The 19,783-nt window shown below is 35.1% G+C and overlaps 1 protein-coding gene across 15 annotated transcripts in view; it reads right to left on the reverse strand.

The window, feature by feature from the left end:
• The window catches only part of Mllt10 (MLLT10 histone lysine methyltransferase DOT1L cofactor), a 193,926-nt gene that overhangs the window by 22,667 nt on the left and 151,476 nt on the right, over positions 1-19,783 (reverse strand). For all 15 annotated transcript variants that reach the window (XR_009224754.1, XM_058572285.1, XM_058572290.1 and 12 more), the window contains one exon: positions 6,594-6,772. Coding sequence is in view for 14 of the 15 variants with exons in the window: in XM_058572285.1 (XP_058428268.1) it covers positions 6,594-6,772 (179 nt within the window). In the remaining variant the exon portion in view is untranslated. The remainder of the gene's footprint in view (positions 1-6,593; positions 6,773-19,783) is intronic.

Genomic DNA, 19,783 nt, shown 5'->3' on the forward strand with positions numbered 1-19,783 from the left:
CCTAACTGGATAAGAGAGAGCCCACGCAATGAGAAATTCTTTTTGAAAGGAAGTACCTGCCTTATGACATTTTAATTTTATCCTGCCCAGGTAAGGAAAAATATCTATGGTAGATAGATATTATCCTTGGACCTATTGGTACTCCAAGCATATAATTAACACTAGGAGAAGCTAAGTAAAGGTTAGCTTTAATACACACACACACACACACACACACACACACACAGTGTTGTTCTTACAACTTTTCTATTCACTTATTTTAAAATAAGTTAGTACTGCTATGATAAACTTCTGCTTTAACCTGAAATCTTATTCTAACACTCTAGTAAAAACCTCATTAAAAGAATAATTATTTTATAAGATGGACCTAAAGACCAGTAGATGAAAACTAAACTGAATGATTATTGAGGTAAATATAGATCATTTTTAAACAAAATATGTGTAGGTGCCTAAAACACCCTTAACAAATTTAGAATAACTTATTAAATGTTTAGGAAAAATGCATGTCTCTATGAAGTCAGTATTCAAACTCAAAACAAATAAATTTAGCATTTCCTAAGTAGACTAACATACATTATAAGAATTATATTTCAGGTAGAAATTTCTCCTGTCAATCAGTTACCTCTTATATTTCAAATGTCTGCTTATGTCCACAGAGATGTGTATAAAGAGCTCTTGCTGTAAAGTAGTAACTCTTAGATACTTGTTTCATCATAAATGAGTTAGTTGTATACAGATTGGAGAAAAGAGCAATGTTTGCTCAATTATGTGAAGACTTATAAGTAGGTATTGTTTGTCGTAGATTTCTCCCTGTCCTATGTTGATAAAGGCAGAATTAGGAAAAATGAACCAGAAAAATTAGATATGAAGGGACAGTACCTATGGGAAACTTCAACTTTGGAAAGTATTATAATATATCAGCTAGAAGCACATTTGGAATTTCATACAATGAAAGGTTATAGCACGCATTTTCAAAACTACACAATTAACCTGTCAATAAACATTAAAGTCAAATGATTCAAACAAGCTCTAAAATGAACTGACTATATAACACGTCTTAGAAGAATGCCTGGAACATAGAAAGCATTTATATTTTAACTCATTTAAATATTATTTTTGTAAGTAATTATGGTTTCTATTTTTCTACTAATTACATTAGAGAGTATAATTTACTAATCATATCTCGATACTGTACCAAATTCCCAAAATTAAAACCCATTTTTCAGTAACATGGTATAACAGTGTAGACTGTATAAACGTCTCATTATACAGTAATATTATAATCTGTTCTATAATAATATAGCAATACTACAAAGTAAATGTTTTTAAATATAGTTTATGTATTTCCTGAATTTTCAAACACAATGTTTGACCAGAAAGATCTCCAGGAAAAATATGAATGAACATTACACAGAATTAGAGAACCAATGGAAAGTTTCATCTATGCTCCAGCTCAATTCAAACTTTATACTATGAAACACATTCTGGTAACAGAGCCCATTTCTGTGTCAGCTACCACCAGTAAGGCTTTAATACCCAGCGTGTGATGAGAGATGAAACCAAGTGTGAACAACTTTCAGGTCCCGTGAGTAGGCCGACTGTTGAAGCTGTCAGGTTCAATTGCATCACTTCACATTATTCAATGCCCCAAACTGCTCCCTAATTGTGAAGAGCTTAATGTATTCAAAACTATTGTTTAGGCTAATGCTGAAATGTCCCACAATTGAGTTCCCAAAAAGTAGTAGGAGGGATTAAAGTGTAGTTAAATCATCACTCAATACTCATGATTGGACAACAGGACTGTAACAATAACCAACCAATTTTAAGCAGGCTTCAAAATTGGTTAATATCTTGTCCATGTATCAGGAAAATTAAATTCCTAGGAGAAAGACAGCTATTGAAGTAATTTTTGATCTGGAAAAGATCTTCATCCACAGATGAACCCAACATAGTTACATTATGAAATTATAGGTTTTAACAAAAAAAATTTTCATACTATTTTTAATAAAGGAATTATTTCTGTACAATTCCTCTTTATACTGGTAATCCTGCTATTTTTGTAACAGTTGAAATTAATACCTAGTAATGTCCTTTATGGCCTGCATTTAAACTTAAAAACAAAATTATATAGCAGAAAGGTGAGGAACAAAGTATTATACAAGAAAAAACCTGAGGATCACACAAATTAAAAGACCTACCCAAGATCACATTCGTGAATGCTAAATCTCCTAGAACCCAGGTCTTCTGACTCAAATTTTTTAGCTATTTTTGCATTCCATCACACAAATAGGACATGGTAAAATTTTCCAAAGAGTTACCTCTTAGCATAAGAGGCACATAATTGGAAAATTCATTTTTATAATATAAAATGTTCATTAAAAGAGGTAAATTAGAGCTATCTTGATTCCAGGCTTACTTTCACCACTCAGAAATGCAAACTTGCACTGTTACTTAATCTGTTCATCATCCAACATATTGATATATTAAAAAGTTATAAAAACTTATTTTGCTTAGAAAGGAAAATTCCTTAAAATTTTAATTCATTATGAAATTACTCAAAAATATAAAATGTTCATTCTAATCAATTAAAACACAGACATGCCACTCTCTTTCCCCCTCAATTAGTTGAATCTGCCTAGGCAACATTCGTTTTCTCAAATAGAATGAAAGTGTCATTATCAGATACTATCACAGAACAAATCCAAGGCTACATGTAAGATAATACATCCAACATGTGCATACACACACACACACACACACACACACAGAGGCATGTGCTACAGTACTGAAAACAAAATGATGAAAGTGTCACAGAAATCTAAGCTGCTTTTATAAATAAAAAAGTAATATCTGTATTTAAAATACGGAAATGTCTGTATTTAGTAAATATCATATAAAAAAACAAACACTGTTTAAATTTTTTTAACTTTAAATGATTTTTAAACCTATATCATTCTTAAGTAGGACAAGAAACAACCATTATATACATGGAGACTACATCCAAAAGCAAAAATTGGAATGTAATATATGATACAATGTAATTATTTTTCATTACATTCAATCTTAAATTCTTCTATTAAAGATGTCATTCTTCAAACAAAAGAACTTGTATTCTGGGCTGGGGGTGTGGCTCAAGCGGTAGGGAGCTCGCCTGGCATGCGTGCAGCCGGGGTTCGATCCTCAGCACCATATACAAACAAAGATGTTGTGTCTGCCGAAAACTAAAAAATAAATATTAAAAAAAAAATTCTCTCTCTCTCTCTTAAAAAAAAAAAAAAAAAAAACACTTGTATTCTCCCAAAGAGAGAATGAATGCAGAACTAGGAAAAGGTGGAATTTGAAAGGGAAAATGAAAAATTATTGGTATTCTTACAGAAACTAATTTATTTCTCTACTTGTGATCCAACAAGGGAAGAACACATCATTAACAATCACGGACAGGAGTTCTATCTTCCAATATTGTTAACAGACTACAATTTCAACTACATTACTGATATATCCTAGTGTACAGTAATGCAGGTACTCTACCAAGTATTTGTGAAAAACAATTATGCTAAAAACAAGTACAACATATTAAGTAACACAAAATTAACACTTAAGATTTTAAATTGATTTATCCAACAGTTTTTCTAAATATTTTTTTTTTGGAACTTGGATTGCTAATCATCAGACTTTCCTCCCTCCCCAGGATTTTACAAGTTGTCTCCCTCCCCACCACCCATTAAAATCCAAAATCAAGGAGCTGGGGTTGTGGCTCAGTGGTAGAGTGCTCGCCTAGCATGCATGAGGCACTGGGTTCAATCCTCAGCATCACATAAATATAAAATAAAGACATTGTGCCAATCTAAAATTTAAAAATATTTTTTAAAAATCCAAAATCAAGTTAATTTCAGTTTATCAAGTTATTTTTGGTTTTTAATTTTTATTAGCCGTTCTTGATTTACCTCCTCTTATGAGAATTCTTAAGAGAGTAAATAAGTCAAACAAGAGGACTATTTACTTTTATAAAAACAAAGTCAAAAAAGAAAAAGAATGATCCCTGGATTTTTATCGTCACTGGCACCAATCCACTCACTAAAACTTACTACTTTAAATTTACTGGGGGGCAGGGTGGTAAGATGATTAGCATAACATTAATCAAATTTAAAACTTATATTCTCTGCTCATATTTTTAAAATCATTTTCTCCCTAGTATGGTGATTCTTGATGATTGTGATAACACTCTTAGAATTACATTTGTATTGATAGTTTTGATAGTTTCATCTTATCACATTGCTCTCTTCATTTTAAATCATCTACCTATAAAGCACACCTAAATAAAACACTAAGACGTGTTTATTTAAATACAATGAATTGTATGGTTTGAAGACAAACAAGGCCTCTATAAGAGTTAAACAGAAATGAACTTCGTCATTTCAGGGAAAAAATTCAATTACCAATTTTAAGAGTCCTGTTACTTCTACCTAAATATTGAGGGCTATCTTACTTTCCCTTGCACACTGCCTAGAAATTTTCACATTCAACATCAGCACAATTGTCTCAGGAAGCTAAATGGAAGTAGTTCTGCACTCAGTTCAACGGAGAGGTCAACATGCCTCAGTTGCCTGGAGACTGATGGTTGCTACAGCAGCACCAGATAAGCCAAACTAAATAAGCTTCAGCTTCAAGGCAGAAAGCATTTACTGCTAGGCAGAAACATAGATGCAGTTGTCAGTATGCAGCATTTGAATCAAACTGGATGATATAAGAAACCCATCTTAATGAAACATGAAAAGGGGATAAAAAGTAAAGATTTTAATTGGACTGAATCCTAAATTATTCGCAACTATGATTTGTTTTTCAGTGAGTCACATGTTAAATGGAATTTTCCCTCTAGCTACAAATTTCTCTTTACCTCCCTACATCCCCCCATCCACCTCTTCCTAATGCTAGCCCCTAAACCCACAAACATAATGAATGAGATTTTTGCATAATTCAGCCTGGAATTAACCAGAATAATTAAAACAGACTTTTGTATAAAGACAGAAACAAAAATGCACATTGAATATGTTCATGTGAGACTTGGTCCAAGGTTACACTTAATTAAAAGAGAAAAACTATTTATGAAAGCCATTGTTTCATTTATCCTTTCACCCTCTCTAACCCCAAACCCTTATGCCTACCTCACTTCTCTAGTGAAATGAATTAAAGAAAGACCCTCCTAAAGTAATCAAACTTTCCTTACTCAGGATAATAGGTTCACCAAATAGTTAACTTTCATCTTCAAAGATGATACTAATAATCATGCCACCGATTTTCTATGCTGACCGTCTGCTGTTCATTCTGACACTTGGCTTAATTACAATGGCGATTATTCACACTGCATCATTCACTCACATGCTTTAAAGATAACCTAATGCTGAGCTTTGATATACAGCTTACAAAAATACTGAAAAATAATATATACACACACACATACACACATATACACACATTACATACAAATACACACACATACACACACACACACACACTACGTACATATTATAAAGCTCCATACAATGGAAATTATGCACATATACTAAAAGCTCAAATTTACGGCAACTTACATACAACTACTTAACTAGCTGTTTGTAATTAGATATTTACAATTATACTATTACAATATTGTTGAAATGTTAAGACTTACGACTTGAATTTTAGAAAATAACAAATAAAAATATAAAGAATTCCAAATAAATTTTAAAAAAGATTTATTGCAGTTGCGCACACCTATATGCCCAGCTACTCAGGAGGCTGAGCAGAAGGATTGCAAATCTGAAGCCAGCCTTGGTAAATTTAGCAAGACCTTATCTTAAACTAAAAAAATAAAAAGGGTTGGGGCTGCAGTTCAACAGTAAAGCCTCCTAGGTTTCAATACGTACTTCAGGGATCTTAAATTATTACCTTTGGAAAAGTATGCCTACAGTTTTCCCCATTTACTGTCCTATTGATACAATTTAAGATTATAATCCTTCCCTTCTTCCTTCTTTCCTCTTTCTTCAGTACTGGGGATTGTACTCAAGGGTGTTCTACCATGGAGCTACATCCCAGCCCCTTTTATTTTTTTATTTTGAGACAGGGTGTCAATAAGTTGCCCAGACTAGCCTCAAAGTTGTGATCTTACTGCCTTGGCCTCCCAAATTGTTGGGATTACAGGTATGCACACTGCACAAGGTTAACATTCATACTAGTTTTTAAATGTTTAGACAACAGATAGTCATATATTATTTTGTGATTTTAAACATTATTTTAAAACCCCACAAAAGTCCAAAATTAGCTCATACTTTGTCACCATTATGTTTTTAAAGAAAAGAATTCAAAGCTCCCCTGAAAGTATAATTTTACATCAGGACAAAGTCAGAAACAAAGAAAGAGAAAAGAATCATTTAGTACCCATATAATCATTTGTCCTCTCTCATGAAGATCATGAAAAATTTCCTATTAACAAGTTTAATACAATTCAGATATTTCATACATTAAAGCTCTATTTAATTTGCCTCTCCTCCAACTACCCTTACTTTAAAAAATGGCAGACCCATCTGAACCTGACTTCACAACATTATAATATGTACCTGAGTTGTAACAACAGCAGGGGTTACAGATGATGCAGCTGAGGGGGAGAGAGCTCCCACTTGTTGCAAATGACCAGAGGACTGCTGAGGTAAATGAGAGCTGGAGACAGGAGTGCTAGATCCTGAGCCAGATACTACATTTGGAAAGGATACTGCTACATCATTGCTGTTATAAATACCTGCAAGAAAAGAAATCTTATTCAACAACTTGCAGTCAAATTTGCCACAGACACACAAGATTAATTAATGAATGAGAATACTTACATTTCTTCCTGATCTCTCTCCCAATTAAAAATTGTATTGTTGGTGTTAAAAAATACTGATATTTTATAAAATACTTGTCTAAAAGAACCTAAATAATTTTTCATTGGGCAAAACACTTTTGACAAAAGACAGGAACCACATTGGGAAGGCTTTTATAAAAAACATTAAAGTTTGTAGAAGGTTTCTAAGAGCAATGAAAGGTTTCTGAAACAGGAAAATAAAGCAATCAATAGCTGTATAACAATCACTTGGTAAGTCTTTCAAAACGCATAAGCTCAAAACCAGAAATAATGATTTAGAAAGTCTAAAATGGGAAGAGAACTTGTTCTAGAAAGCTATAATGTAGGGGGGAAAAAGCAGAATGGAACTTGACTTGAATTTCAGAGAACAACAAAGACTGATGAGGCCCGATGACTTTCTGTGACACAGCTGAGAGAATAAAGAATAGAAATGGATGTGAGAAACATTGAGGAGATAGAACAGACCTTATGGTTGACTGTATGGGTGTGTGCATGGGAGTGGGAAGAAAGAAAAGGAAGAATTAAGGTATGAGGATGACCTGGACAGCTAGGAAGTGGTATCATTCACTTCGGGAGATAAAACATGATAAAAGACTTGGTGAAAAACACTTTCAGTTGCTCCATGAGGGGTAAAAGCCAGAAAGAAAAGCAGAAATAAGGACATGAAGGCTTCTTATTCTAGAAAAGAAAATGAGAAGAGAAAATAATTCTAAGATCAAATACTGGGGGAAAGCAAGTGTTTTTTTTTTTTTTAAATGGGGGAAGTTGCCCATTTATGCTAATAACAAAAAACATGGAGAAGAAAGGCTCTTTGAAAATAAGAGATAGGAACACATCTATAAACAAGTAGTTCTCATGTGCCCCATGCGGTATTTGACAATGTCTGGAACATTTTTGGTCGTCAAAAACTGTAGAATATTACTCATATCCATTGGGTAGAGGCTAAGAATGCTGCACAAGATAGTTCCACAACAAAGAATAATCGGGCCCAGAGTGTCGTGTTTGGAGGTTGAGAAACCTTGCTATAAATATAAACATGGGCTCACAGGAGGGAGGGAAGATCAAGAGAACTTGACACTTAAATAAGAGAAAGAAAACAGAAAAGAATGATCTTAATGGGCTGTAGTGGCTCCCCACCCACCCCCTATAAATTGTTTTTAGAAACTCTAGCCCTAGAAGACAACAATTACTAAATTATATTAACAGATCAATTTACTTTGAACATAAATATTGCCTGGCATGGTGGCACACACCTGTAATCCTAACTACTCAGGAGGCTGAGGCAGGAGCATCTCAAGTTTGAGGTCAGCCTGGGCAACTTGTCAGACCCTATCTCAAAATAAAAATAAAAAGGGCTAGTTCAAGGAGCTAAACATCGCTTCCAGTTTACATGAGCAAACAGAAGTTTAAAGAAATAAAGTTACTTCCTTGGTGATCTAATAAGAGGGAGAATCAGGATTCAAATTCATACCTGCCTGATTCTGTAAAATGAAACCATGTCATAATACATTTTTTATTTTTTTTTTAAGGTTTTCATTTTTGGTACAGGGGAATTGAACTCAGGGACAAGTACTTGACCATTGAGCCACATCCCCATCTTACATTGTATTTTATTTAGAGACAGGGTCTCACTGAATTGCTTAGTGCCTAGCCACTGATGAGGTTGGCTTTGAATTCGAAATCTTCCTGCCTCAACCTCCCGAGCCACTGCGATTACAGGCATGTGCCACCACGCTCAGCTCTTTCCTAATACACCTTTGAAGTTCCAGATGATCACATTCTTTGAGATACCTGTGGAACACAGGACTCCTGTATACACTACAATACAATGGGATGAGCCTGAGGCTTGGCAGAAAAATCAGTTCTAGACACACACAGAGGGATAGTAAATTAAAGTAAACTTGCAAATTCAAAAAGACTTTCTGTTGGTGTTCACTAAAGCTAAAAATTTTAACTACCTGCTCATATGTAGAAATATGGAAATTTCAAATTAAAAAGTCTAGATTTCTAGCTTCCCTGGAAAAACTGAAGAGCTGTCAACAATCTGGCTGGATCTTCAGATAAGACATAGATAACTTAATCCACCAGAATTCCTATTATCCCTTACTGTGTCACTCACCTTTTTACCCATGTATATATAATACCACCCAGCCTCTGTAAGTATTTGATTTACCATTCTTAATATGGACAATGGTCAAAGACAAGCAACAAAAATGATATCTATCACCCAGGGAAAGTTCTCAGTATGATTAAGAGAAGCAGACCAAAGACAGGATCTTAGGGAATTACCATTTAAAAGGTAGACAAAGAAAAACAAAACCACAAAGGACAAACTTAGAAGACTGACATCTTAGGTATCAAGTTAAAAAAAAAGTCGGGGCTGAGGCTGAGATTGTGGCTCAGCAATAGAGCCCTTGCCTAGGACGGGCGGGGCCTAGGTTCGATCCTCAGCAACACATTTAAAAAAAAAAAAAGGTATTAATAATAAAAAAAAAAAGCTGAAGGAAAAGATCAATCAAAAACACTGATGATTTAAGGCCAGAAAAAGAAGTCACTAAATGTGGCAATAAATCTTGGTAAGAGGACACTTAAAAAAAAAAAAAAAGATGTAACTATATGTTTTTTATACCTTTTTTATTTATTTTTATGTGGTGCTGAGGATCGAACCCAGAGCCTCACACATGCTAGGCAAGTGCTCAATTTGGTTGTGCAAGACAGAAGACACCACAAGCTCTATAATCTTAATGACTAGAGAGGCGGAGGCAGAATTGCAAGTATGAGGCCAGCCTAAGCAGCTTACTGAGACCCTATCTCTTTACTAAGTAAGTAAAAAGGACTGGGGATGTACTCAGTGGCAAGGAATCCCTGGGTTCAATCCCTAAAACTAAAAAAAAAAAAGAAAAGAAAAAAAAAGAAAAAGCACATCAATGATATGAATATTTACAACCTTACACTGCAAAGGACAGGCACATACACAAGAAAAAGATACGTATTTTTAAAAGTTGATTACGTCAATGGTTCATTCAATCAATATTCATTGACTCTGTATTATTTTTTTTAAAAAGCACTAAAGACAGCAAGAAAAAAATTCTGCCTTCAAAGAACTTAAAGAATCTCAAAGCAGAGGCGATCAGTATTCATAAGCTACTAATATTCAGAAGAGAAATGCTAGTGAGCACCCTAAAAGTACAAAGGAAATATAAGACTAAGTTCAGAGGAAGACTCAGGTTGACAACTACGGAACTACTGAACAATTCTCAAAGTGTCTTAAAAGATAAAATGCTGATTACATTATTAATTTGATGGTGAAAAGCTCACCTTTTTGTATCACTGGGGATGAAACCCGGGGGTAGTCTACCACTGAATACATTCCCAACCCTTTTTATTTTTTCAATGAGACAGAGTTTCACTAAGGCACCAAGGCAGGCCTTGAACTCATTAGACCTAAACCTTCCAAGTCTCTGGGATTATAGGTATGTACTGAACCTGGTTGAAAGGCCTACTATACATAGATTCTCCAACATTTTTTTTCCTCCAGATTTTTTAAAAATCTTTAATTTGTTATTTTTATTTATTTTTTGAAATTTATATATGACAATGGGATGCATTACAATTCATATTAAACATATAGATCACAATTTTCATATCTCTGGTTGTTCCTTTTAGATGTATATGACAGTAGAGTTTTTCTTGTTTTGGTGCTGGAGTTTGAACCCAATGGAGGATTAACCACTGAGTCACAAGCCCAGCCCTTTTTTATAGTTTATTTAGGGACAGGGTCTCTCTGAGTTGCTTAGAGCCTTGCTAAGTTGTTGGGGCTGGCTTTGAACTTGTGATCCTCCTGCCTTACTTTTCAAGCTGCTGGGATTACAGGCATACCTCCAACTTTTAAAACTAAAATACAAAAGTTAGCAGTAAATAGCATGCTGGCATCAAAATAGAACAACCTTTTGACTGAGACAAAATTGGATTCAAATACGGACTTTTCCAACTATGTGATCTTAAAATCATTTATCTTTTTTTGAGCCTCCATAATACTGTCATTTATATAACAAAAATCATAGCTACCTGACTTTGAGAATATCTATTTACTATCTAGCAATGCCTATCCCACAGTAAGTTTCAACCAAATGGTAGCCACAGCTATTTAGTATTTTAAATTCTAACTAAAAGGGGCTGGGATGTGGTTCAAGCGGTAGCGCGCTCGCCTGGCATGCATGCCGCCCGGGTTCGATCCCCAGCACCACATACAAAAACAAGGATGTTGTGTCCACCGAAAACTAAATTCTAACTAAAATAAAAAGTCAAACAAGTGAAATGTTGTAATTATCAAGGCCTCTAATGTTTCCTACTACACTTTGAAAGCAGTAATGGCTATCACCACATGCAGTAATATATCAGGTAACTATAATATTCAGAAACAGAGCTGTGGTGACTGAAGACTTTCGATCTTAAAACTTTAATTCTGTTTTGATATTGTACTAATATGTGATTAAATGCAAAATTGCAAAGCCAAATGACAATCCAATGATGACATTCTGAAACTATATGTCACACTCAGGTTTCTAATACAAAATAGAGCACATCAAAATTTTTCTTTTCATTCAAGGCAGAAGAGCTTAAAATTCTAAAATCAAATTTTTTGGAAAATAATGATTGGTGATAGCCCTCAACTCCCTCATCCCTCAGGTATGATTGGTATGAATAGCGAAATAAAACCTCTAGATTTTTCTTCACAGGAAAATAGTCCTATTAAGTTGTTCTGTATCTGCTTTCTATTTTATTTCATTCTGTTTCCATATTTTACAAGTTATATACAATTTTAACCAAACCAAGGAGACATTCATTCACTTAAACTGAACTGAATTCTAGAAATGCTCAAGCTCTAGGAAAACACTCTGAAAGGTATCTGTTCAGGACAGAGAAATAGAAACAAAGATACAGAATGATACAGAGGATGGCAGGAACAGACCGATTCATATTCATTTATCTATTCATCCATCCTCTATCTTTCCATCTGTCTAGCAAACAAATGTTGAGAAGCTACTAGGAAACAGGCAATTTGCAAGGAGCAGGGAATAAGCAGGGAACAGCCAAGGCAAGGTAAGTTCTCAAGGAATTTACAATTTACCAGGAAGGTGACCATTAAAACAAATATATGAATATAAATGCCAACACATACTACGATGAAAGAGAAAAAGGTAATATGAGAGTGAAAAATTAGAAATCAAGAAAGATCTGAGACAAAAGAAATTAAAGGGATACGGATAGGAAAAGAACTCAAACTATCACTATTTGCCAACATGATTCTATACCTAGAAGATCCAAAAAATTTCACCAGAAAATTTCTAAAACTAATAAATGAATTTAGCAAAGTAGCAGGATATAATATCAACACCCATAAATCAAAGGCATTTCTATACATCAGTGACAAATCCTCAGAAAGAGAAACTAGGAAAACTATCCCATTTACAACAGCCTCAAAAAATATATAAAATACTTGGGAATCAACAAAAGAGGTGAAAGACCTCTACAATGAAAACTACAGAACCCTAAAGAAAGTAATTAAAGAAGACCTTAGAAGATGGAAAAGATCTCTCTTGTTCCTGGATAGGCAGAATTAATATTGTCAACATGACCATACTACCAAAAGCACTAAAAAGATTTAATGCAATTCCAATCAAAATCCCAATGATATTCCTCACAGAAATAGAAAAAGCAGTTATGAAACTCACCTGGAAAAAATGAGAGACCCTGAATAGCTAAAGCAAGAGGAGTGAAGCAGGTGGCATCACAATACCGACTTTAAACTCTACTACAGATAAACAGTAATAAAAACAGCATGGTGTATTGGCACCAAAATAGGTTTGCAAACCAGTGGTACAGAATAGAGAACACAGAGACAAACCCACATAAATACAGTTATCTCATATTAGACAAAGGCACCAAAATTGTGTATTGGAGAAAAGATAGCCTCTTTAACAAACGGTACTGGGAAAACTGCAGATTCACATGCAACAAAATGAAATTAAGCCCGTATCTGTCACTATGCACAAAACTCAACTCAAAGTGAATCAAGGAACTAGGAATTAAACCAGACCCTAAAAGAAGAAAAAATAGGCCCAAATCTTCATCATGTCGGATTAGGCCCCGACTTCCTTAATAAAACTCCTAAAGCACAAGAAATAAAATCAAGAATCAATAAAAGGGATGGATTCAAACTAAAAAGCTTCTTCTCAGCAAAAGAAACAGTCAATGAGGTGAATAGAGAGTCTACAGAATGGGAGCAAATTTTTACCACACATCAGATAGAGCACTAATCTCTAAAAAACCTTAACACCAAAACAACACAAATAACCTAATCAATAAATGGGCCAAGGAATTGAACAGACAATTCTCAGAAGGTGATATACAATTAATCAACAAATAATTGAAAAAATGTTCAACATCTACAGCAATTAGAGAAATGCAAATCAAAACTACTCTAAGATTTCATCTAACTCCTACCAGAATGGCAGCTATTAAGAATACAAACAATAGGGTCTGGGGATGTGGCTCAAGCAGTAGCGCGCTCGCCTGGCATGCGTGCGGCCCTGGTTCGATCCTCAGCACCGCATACAAACAAAGATGTTGCGTCTGCCAAAAAAACTAAAATATTAAAAAATTCTCTCTCTCTCTCTCTTTAAAAAAAAGAATACGAACAACAATAATAAGTGTTGGCGAGATGTGGAGGAAAAGGCACACTCATACTTTGCTAGTGGGACTGCAAATTGGTGCAACAGCCTCAAAAAACATACAAAATACTTGGGAATCAACGAAAGAGGTGAAAGACCTCTACAATGAAAACTACGGAAAGCAATATGCAGATTCCTTGGAACCACCATTTGACCCAGTTATCCCACTCCTCAGCCTATACCTAAAGGACTTAAAAATAGCATACTATAGTGACACAGCCACATCAATGTTTATAGTAGCTCAATTCACAATAGCTAAACTGTGGAACCAACCTAGATGCTCTTTAATAGATGAGTGGATAAAGAAACTGTGGTATATATACACAATGGAATATTACTCAGCTTTAAAAGAGAATAAAATCATGGCTTCTGCAGGTAAATGGATAGTTGGAGAATATCATGCTAAGTGAAGTAACTCAATCCCAAAAAACCAAATGACGAATGTTTTCTCTGATATGTGGATGCTGATCCATAATGGAGATGGGGTGGGGGGAGCATGGAAGGAATAGAGGAACTTTAGATAGGGCAAGGGAAAGAGAGGGAAAGGGAGGGGCGGGGAGTAGGAAAGACAGGGGAATGAGATGGACATCATTACCCTAAGTACATGTATGAAGACATGAATGGTGTGACTCTACTTTATGAAAAATTGTGTTCTATATGTGTACTATGAATTGAAATGCAATCTGCTGTCATGTATAACAAATCAGAATAAATTTTTTTTAAAAAAGAAAGACTTGTCTGAAATGATACACTGCATAAGCCGAGAACTAAAAGTTGGGTAGGTGTCTGGTTAACAGACAAAGTAAAGCAAACAAATAAAGCTGTTCAAAAGACCCTGAAATATTCAGTGATGAAAAAGTATGTAACAGCTAAAGGATAGTTGAGAGTAGTAGAAGGAAAACTTGGAGGGTGAATGAAGCAGATCTCACAGGCCTGGTAAGCCGTGTAAAGATGTTTAGAATTTAAGCTATGATCAACAGGGAGACACCAGAGGCAAAAAGCATGACTTACTGTTAAAAAAGATAATCCCTCTGACCACTATGTTGCAACTGGATTGGAAGGGAGATAAATGGAAAAGAAACAGGTTTTAGAAGACTATTTCATAAATTAGATGAAAAACTACGCCCCTCTGAACTAACAGGGAGGATCTGAAGTACATCCAAAAGTTAGAATTACCTAAACTTAAAGATAAATTACATTTGGTAGGTAAGGATAGAGAAAAACATTAATGAATGAATGATAGCTTTCTGCATACTAATTAAAAGTATAATTTACTGAGGTGGTGAAAACTGGAGCATAAGGAATGAAAGTGTTGTTAACAGTCAGTCTAGCTGGTGGTACACACTTGTAATCCAAGCTATTCAGGTGGTCAACCCAAAAGAATCACTTGAGTTCATAAGGTCAAGACCAATCTTGGTTACACAGAAGACTCTGTACCCTCACCCCCAAACAAAAAGCCAGCTTAAGTCTTAAGGACTTCTAATACTTTAAGGACAGTTCATGGAGGAGGAATTTGTAAAGCAAGATGTGATCTATAAGAGAAGGAGAAAAGAATGACTGTGGTGTCACTGAAGCCACGCAAAACAGCATAAAGAAAGGGAGGGTATTAACTGTATCAAATGCTTCTGAGAAGTCCAGTTAAAATGTCGATCAAAAATGTTCATAAAATTTGGAAACATGGGATCAGATGGTGATCTTCAGAGTAGGATGGCCCAGGGCGGTGGTACATGCCTGTAATCCTAGCTACTAGGGAAGTTGAGACAAGAAAACTCCAAGTTCAAGACCAGCCTCAGTAACTTAGCAAGACCCTGTCCCAAATTAAAATGAATAAATTAAGGGGGTGGGTGCTTTAAAGCTCAGTGGTAGACTACCTAGCAGGCATGAGGACCTGGGTTCAATTCCCAGCACCAAAATATAAATATTAAAAATGTAAATCACAGCCTATTAAAAATTATTGCATTAGCCATTAATAGGTGGCAACTTGCAGTATAAAACCCACTAATGGGGCTGGGATTGTGGCTCAGTGGTAGAGAGCTCACCTAGCACGGGCGGGACCCGGGTTCGATCCTCAATACCACACAAAAATAAAGGCATTGTGTTGTGTCCATCTACACTTAAAAAATAAATATTAAAAAAAAATTTTTAAATAACCACTAATACATACATAAATCAAAGCATTACGTTGTCTCTTATTAAAAAAAAAAAAAGGATAGTAAGGGCAGAAGCCAAGAGAACATTCAAGTTTTAATGAGCACTTGAAAACCAATTACACAAAATTGATAGATTGATATCTAAGATAGACATATCTGCCTAGTGACAGAAATATTAGTGTTCACCAACTTGAGTTTCTGCTTGCCAGTTTTGAACTGCCTAGGTCAAATCAGTACCATATTGAGTTGCTTGTTCAGCAAAAGAACCAAAGTAATAAACAGTATCATCTTAAGAAATAGTTAACAAAGCAGGGATGATACCAATGATTTCAGTATTAGTACAATTAGCTTTGCATATATTAGCATGTAATATGTACATACACATTATATTTACACATTAGTATTACATACTAAAATTAGCTTGTCATACCATATAGTAAGCATTTAATAATAACCATAATATTAATCATAAAGGAGAAATAATACCTACTAATATTGCCTTAACAGCCTTTCCCTTTGGCATCTAATAGATAAATGCAATATTCTTTATCTTTAACTCCCCCTTTCTAGATTATGAAGTATGTCTCCATACATAACTAAGGCATTCAAACTCAGAAAGGGTAAAACAAAATTATGTTAGAGCTTTGTTTCCTGAGACTCTTGGCTATCTTGATGGAATACAGTATTTGTAAATCTATTTAGGCAAGCATTAACTATTTTACTTTTTATATATTGTTTCTTTTGATATTAACTATAAAAGTTAGCACACTCACTAAAAATCTGAAATACACAGAAAAGTAGATGGGCTGGGGCTGGGGCTCAGTGGTAGCGCACTTGCCTAGAATGTGTGAGGCACTGCGCTGGGTTCAATTCTCAGCACTGCATACAAATAAATAAATTAATGGTAATAAATTACTATAATTAATAGTAATAAAAAGGTAGAAAAGAACCACAAATATTATTAAAATTTTGATATGTTTTCATATATTTTCAAACATCTTAATGTGTAGTTTGTAGTTTTATTCTGCCTGCACATTAAATATAGAATTTTAATCCTTTATACACTTAACACACAGCAGTCTCCCTTTTACCAGCAGGGATATCTTTCAAGATCCCCCATTGACATCTAGAACCACAGACAGTACCAAGCCTATAGATACTTTTTTTTTTCCTGTTCCCTGAAGAGCATTATCAAATAGTACCAGATTTTGTACCCTGGTTGCCTCCTCTGTATAGCTACTCTTGGTGCTTTGGATCCATTACTGATTAAAATAAGGGTTATTTGAACACAAGCACTGCACTACCATAAAAGTCAATCTGATAACTAATATAGCTAATAAGTGACTCACAGGTGTAGTATACACAGCATGGACATGCTGGACAAAGGGATGATTATAATTCTGGGTAGGGCAGAGTGAGAGGGTGTGAGATTTTAAATTTAGGAATAGTTTATTTCTGGAAAGTTTCCAATTAATAACTTCAGACCACTGTTCACAGTGGATAACAAAAAACATAGAAAGTGAAAGCCTAGATAAGGGATGACTAACTACTATCATACTTTCCTATTTTTAATAACATTTTATTGACTAACTCAATAGGACATTGCATAGTTACCTTTGTTTCATGGTTGCACGTGGTAGTGCATGCTTGTAATCCTAGATTGAGGCAGGAGGATCGCAGGTTCATGGCCAGCCTCAGCAATTTAAGACTGTCTCAAAATTTTTAAAATATTTTATTTATTTCTTGGGGGAGGGGTTTATTAGGTATTGAATTCAGGGATACTTTGGCCACTGAGCCACATCCCCAGCCCTATTCTATATTTTATTTAGAGACAGGGTCTCACTGTACTGTTTAGTACCTCGATTTTGCTGAGGCTGGCTTTGAACTCACGATCCATCTGCCTCAGCCTCCCGAGCAGCTGGGATTACAGGTGTGTACCACAATGCCTGACTGAGGACATAAATCAGTGGTAAGGCACCACTCAGTTCAATCCCCAGTACCAAAACCAAATTTTGTTATATAACATTTTATAAAACCTATGTTGCTCCTATGCCCGGACACAATAATAAATGTTGAAGATACTATGAAAAAGAAAACAGATGCTATCTTTGTATTCATGATGCTTATAAAGTACGGGTGAGATAGACATTAAATGAATAATTATACAAATATTTGTAGTATGAGGAAAAAGTGTAATGTCCTATGACTAAGAGATACCTTAATTGAGATAAGCAATACAGAGTGAATCTTTATGAAGTGCCAAATAAACTAAAAGAAAGTACTTAAAGATAATTTCTGTTGTTTTCCTGTCCAAAATTCTTCCCGATATCATCCTATTTTTCTATATAGGAAATACCCCTCCCACATTTCATACATTATTGGCCCTGGATGAACGTGGGATCCAAGCTGACGCAGTCAAATTGTCTCATGAAAATTTAAATCCTAAACTCAAAAGTGTAGAAAACTGTCAGACCCAAGTTAGTCTAATAATATCATGGTAGTAAAATCAGGAGCCTCTGGATTAATATTTGTTTATCTAACCACTGAAACTACCCTTATTTCTTTCCTTCCAGAGATATGGAACAAGGGGATGAGGGTTTTCTTTTCTCTAAAATAACCATGTATATCCAATAAATCTTTTGCTTAAATTGGACAGGATTCACATCTGTGGCTTATACACCATGAATCCTAGCTGACAGCGACAGTATGGTACATTAAGCAAAGAAATCAATGCTCAATGATGGAGGTTGGGGCCGGCTTAGGTAGAGCCTTAGAACCACAAGGCTTGCTCTCTTGCGCGCTCGTGCGCCCAAAATTAAACACAGAGTTACCTTAGCACTGAACTACATTCCCAAACCTTTTTTTATTTTGAGATAAGATCTCACTAAGTCAGTGAGGCTGTCCTGAATTTGTCACCCTCCTGCCTTAGTGTTTCAAATAGCTAGAATTACAGGCATATACCACCACACCTGGCCATAAAGGACTTCTTAATTTTACCCTAATGGAAAGAAAAGACTCTGTTTTGTTTCATTTTGCAACACTGGGAATTGAACCCAAGGGTAATCTACCACTGAGATACATACCAAGTCCTTTTCATTTCACTTTGAGACAGGGTTGCCCAGGCTGACCTCCAACTTGCTATCCTCCCGCCTCAGCCTACTGTTCCTGGCTCATTTCAGAGTAACCAGAAGAGTGGCATGACCAGAATAACAATTTTATAAGGTCACTGTGACTGCACTGCAGACAATGACCTGAAAATAGAATCAGGTAAGATTATTTAGTAGGTATTAAATATTTTAGACCAGAAATTTTAAATAGCTAAAATTTGATGAGAATTAATGAAGAAAGAGTCTTAAAGGACCACCAAGCTAGAGAAGCATGTTTTAAAAGCAAAATAGTAATTAAAAAAAAAAACACACACACACTTTTAAAAGAAGGTGTTTCTAATTGGAATGTCCTAACAAATCTACTAAGAGATCAGATAAGATGAAAACCTGAAAAATATTCATTCGATGACATGAAAGCTATTCCTGACTTGACTGGAGTTGCAGCTGCAGAAGTTAGTTATCAATGGGAGAATTCCTGTATCTGACAATAGGCAGAAAGAGAACCTAAAAACCCCAATTAAAGTTACCTAAAATGAATACCTGATCCCACAAGAAAGGAAAAGAAACTCTTAAGGGTCAAAAATGAAAAGGATGGGCAGGGGATGTGGCTCAAGCGGTAGTGCGCTCGCCTGGCATGCATGCGGCCCGGGTTCGATCCTCAGCACCACATACAAAGATGTTGTATCCGCCGAAAAAAAAATAAATATTAAAAAGATATTCTCTCTCTCAAAAAGAAAAAAAATTTTTAAAAAAATGAAAAGGCAACTTAAAGTCTGCTGACTACCCTATAGGAGTCATCCTGTCTCAGTAAAATATGAGCTTTCGTTTCAGTGCCCACAAGGAAAAAGAGATGAGACCTTGATCTTCTAATGGATGGAAGATGGAAACTGATGAGACCCTATTTATATAGCTGAG

This window comes from Marmota monax, unplaced genomic scaffold (assembly GCF_021218885.2).
Source record: "Marmota monax isolate L192 unplaced genomic scaffold, Marmota_monax_Labrador192_F-V1.1 WCK01_AAM20220418_F8-fsc00098, whole genome shotgun sequence".
Taxonomy (NCBI): domain Eukaryota; kingdom Metazoa; phylum Chordata; class Mammalia; order Rodentia; family Sciuridae; genus Marmota; species Marmota monax.